Raw genomic sequence first — 3237 nt, 5'->3', positions numbered from 1 at the left:
TTTTACGGTTTGTTATACCTTAAAGTGTAAAAGATAGTGTCAAACTTGCCAAAGCTTGAGACCCCTATCAAACATGTATGTGAGGTTTACATTTTGGACAAGATACAACGAGAATCATTCTCAAAAGATGGATCAGTAATGGATGTCCAAAAATTATAGCTTATATATGGTGATATATGTGGTCCTATGAGGACCACATATATGTCCTCATTATAGGACCACATACATCACTTATACATAGGGATATATGTGGTCCTATGAGGACACCATCGATCAGGGGATATCTGTACTTTCTGACTTTTATTGATGAATACTCCATGCGTGCTTGGATGTATGAGTTGTTGAAAGCAAAGTTAAAAATTTTTACATGCTTCAAACACTTTGTTTCTATGGCTGAAATTGTGTCTACATGTAAAATTGGCACCCTTCATATAGATCAAGGGGCCGGAGGGAGTATATGTCAAAGGAGTTTCATGTATAGATGGTTGAAACAGACATAAAGCATCAATGCACAATGCCTTACACAAGGGACCGGAGGGAGTATATGTCAAAGGAGGACTCTCAAGGCCCTGGATGCCCTTTTACAAACAACACACCCCACACACACCTGCGCGGCAAGCAACATTACAAGAGAACATCATTCGGGGTAGCTAGTAGGGTTTGAACCCATAACCTCGGATATATATCAACCACACACCTTAACAAGTGAACTCTCGTTTCTTTCTACTCCGTGGCAAAACAAAAGGTGTGGGACTTTGAACACACCGTGTTATGAAGAAAAGTCCCATTAAGGATACCCTTTCACGTAGTAGGGAGGCGCTACCATAGACGTTAAGGTTATTTGGGCAAAGTCAGCGGCTGATTGGGATAGACGTGCAAGGCGCGTTTCCCCTCCCCCCCATTTTTATTTCTCACGTTTGAGCTTGCATGGATATAAAAGGACTTGCAGTGCCGCTCGATCTAATTCACGGCTTATGTTCTAGCAGTCTTATTATATCTAACCATGGGTACTCTTACGTTTAGGCGTGTGCTGGCATTTGTGCTTCTGTGCGGCTTGGCTTGCGAGCTGGCTATGGCGGAACAGGATCAGTATGAAGGTTATGGGCACAAAGGTAAAGGGGACAATGGGAAGCCAAGAGGGTACGGGCACAACGGAAAGCCAAAGGGAGACAAAAACAAGCCGCATAAGGGAAAATATGAGCCACCTTACTCGCACGAGCCACCACCCTACTCGCAGGAGCCTCCACCCTACGCGCACGAGCCACCGCCTTACTCGCACAAAGGAGACGACCACAACCCACCCCCTTACTCGCACGAGCCACCCCCTTACTCGCACGCGCCACCACCCTACTCGCACGAGCCGCCACCCTACTCGCACGCGCCACCCCCTTACTCGCACGCGCCGCCACCTTACTCGCCCAAAGGAGACGACCACACTCCACCCGCTTACAAGTCTCCAAGCATCGCGCTTGCAGTGCAAGGGCTGGTCTTGTGCCAAGGCTGCAAGTATGTGGGAACAAGCTATCTCTCATACGGGAAGCCTCTACCAGGTAAGTAGACAGATTAAGCTAGCGCAATTTTCCTGAACGTTAGCTGCAGGCATGGATACTAACCATGGATATACTGTTGTTGCAGGAGCCACGGTGAAGCTCGCGTGCGAAGCAGTTCTCTACGACAAGAAGTTTGTGTATGCAACAGCGGTGACGGACTCTCATGGCTACTTTCTCATACGCTTCCCCAGTTTCGACTTCAAGCAGTTCGCAGCCCTAAAAGACTGCAAGGTATATTTGGGGTCTTCCTCCAACAGCAAGTGCAGCACGCCCACCGACATCAACTCTGGCAAATCCGGATCCCCGCTTCGCCTGCAGAAAACACTCCCTAACAAGGTCCTCTACACCGCAGGACCTTTGGCCTTTGCACCCGCCTTTTGCAAACCACATCCCCCACCGCCCCCACAAGCTCCTCCCCACCACTACTAGCGTTGACCACGCCACGTCGAGATGCAAACGCAATAATCACGGCGCCCACGTGGATGTTCTCTTTGTACTCAATAAATGACAAGCAAAATCATTAATTGATTTTTTTCCCCATTTAACAAAAATCATCTCATTCATATTAGATATTCATTCTTCAACATCTGTGCATTTAGCATTCCACTTGTGCATCTTTATGGTTGCATTTAAACTCACATCTTGCAATTAGAAGAAGTTCCCTAATGAAAGGATCATACTCGTGGGCTCCCATTGTTGATGTGACCACCCTTTCACATAGTGGTGCACATGATCAAAATGCACACATTGCTCTCTCCTGGGCCACATTCTATTAACCAAATCAATACTTGAACTTGCCCAATATTGGGGATTAGCCTCCTAAATGCAGCATGATTATTCCCAATGATAAATGAAAGTCCTTCTTAAATTAAAGAGAAGATGTTGGTGTAGATTCTCCAATTCAGCCTTTGTACCCTTCAAGTTCTTTTACATCCAATGTATCAAAGTATGATGGACACTTTGATGGGTTCTTATATACACACCTAAGTTATGTTCCTATGGCTACCCGCTTTTTGAGAGAGTGGATTATTATTTATGTTGCTATTTCTATTGCTAAGCGTCTTCAATTGGCTCAAAGAGCGAGTTAATATATATTATGCATGTAATTTATGGATGGGATAGGCAAGGATGTTGAAGTTTGGAGTTTGCCTTTATTATAGTACGAAAAGTAACATGTTGCCTTGTTGAGTTGAATTCAGGCACGTTCCTGTGGTTCCTCCATTTTTTTAGGGAGAGTACTTGTGGTCTGCTTGCTCTTGCTTTGAGCATGAAGGCCTTTTAACCTTTTGGCACTTGAGGAGTTTGTGTTGTCATTATTGAGATTCTTCCTTTGTGCAATCTTAGGGGATCTTGAATACACACTTCAACATTACCTTCTTCATAGTATCCCTAAGCTTGCAACAAGTTCTTTCGAACCCACAACATTTGAGTGTGCTAGAGGTTGTGGTGGAGGACCTCTTGAGGGTTTATATGGAAGAGTTGGTGGTGTCTTAGGTTGGTGAGGTAGCTAAATTGGATTGTCACCCTCATAGTAGCCTTAACTATTTTTTCACCCATCTTTTTTTATACTTTGTAGATATCTAGACAATAATTTTTATAGTGGAATCACCTTCTTTGGTTAATCTAAAGGTTTGGTAGCCTTTTTGGCATGAGTATGAGAAGCACCAATCTTTGTGTGGTTGGGCAA

At 44.6% G+C, this 3237-nt stretch overlaps 1 protein-coding gene across 1 annotated transcript; it reads left to right on the top strand.

Moving 5' to 3' along the window:
* The first annotated feature begins 976 nt into the window (after positions 1–976).
* Positions 977–2172, top strand: LOC147625942 (uncharacterized). The gene is made up of 2 exons (XM_086817876.1): positions 977–1550; positions 1636–2172. The coding sequence occupies exons 1-2, from the start codon at positions 1004–1006 to the stop codon at positions 1977–1979; spliced, it is 891 nt and encodes a 296-aa protein (XP_086674002.1). The 5' UTR covers positions 977–1003; the 3' UTR covers positions 1980–2172.
* The last annotated feature ends 1065 nt before the right edge of the window (positions 2173–3237 follow it).

The sequence above is a fragment of the Cibotium barometz genome, chromosome 23, assembly GCF_041138505.1.
Source record: "Cibotium barometz isolate CiBa-2024 chromosome 23, ASM4113850v1, whole genome shotgun sequence".
NCBI lineage: Eukaryota > Viridiplantae > Streptophyta > Polypodiopsida > Cyatheales > Cibotiaceae > Cibotium > Cibotium barometz.
Note: the sequence above shows the minus strand (reverse complement) of the source record. Positions and strands in the feature narration are given on the sequence as shown.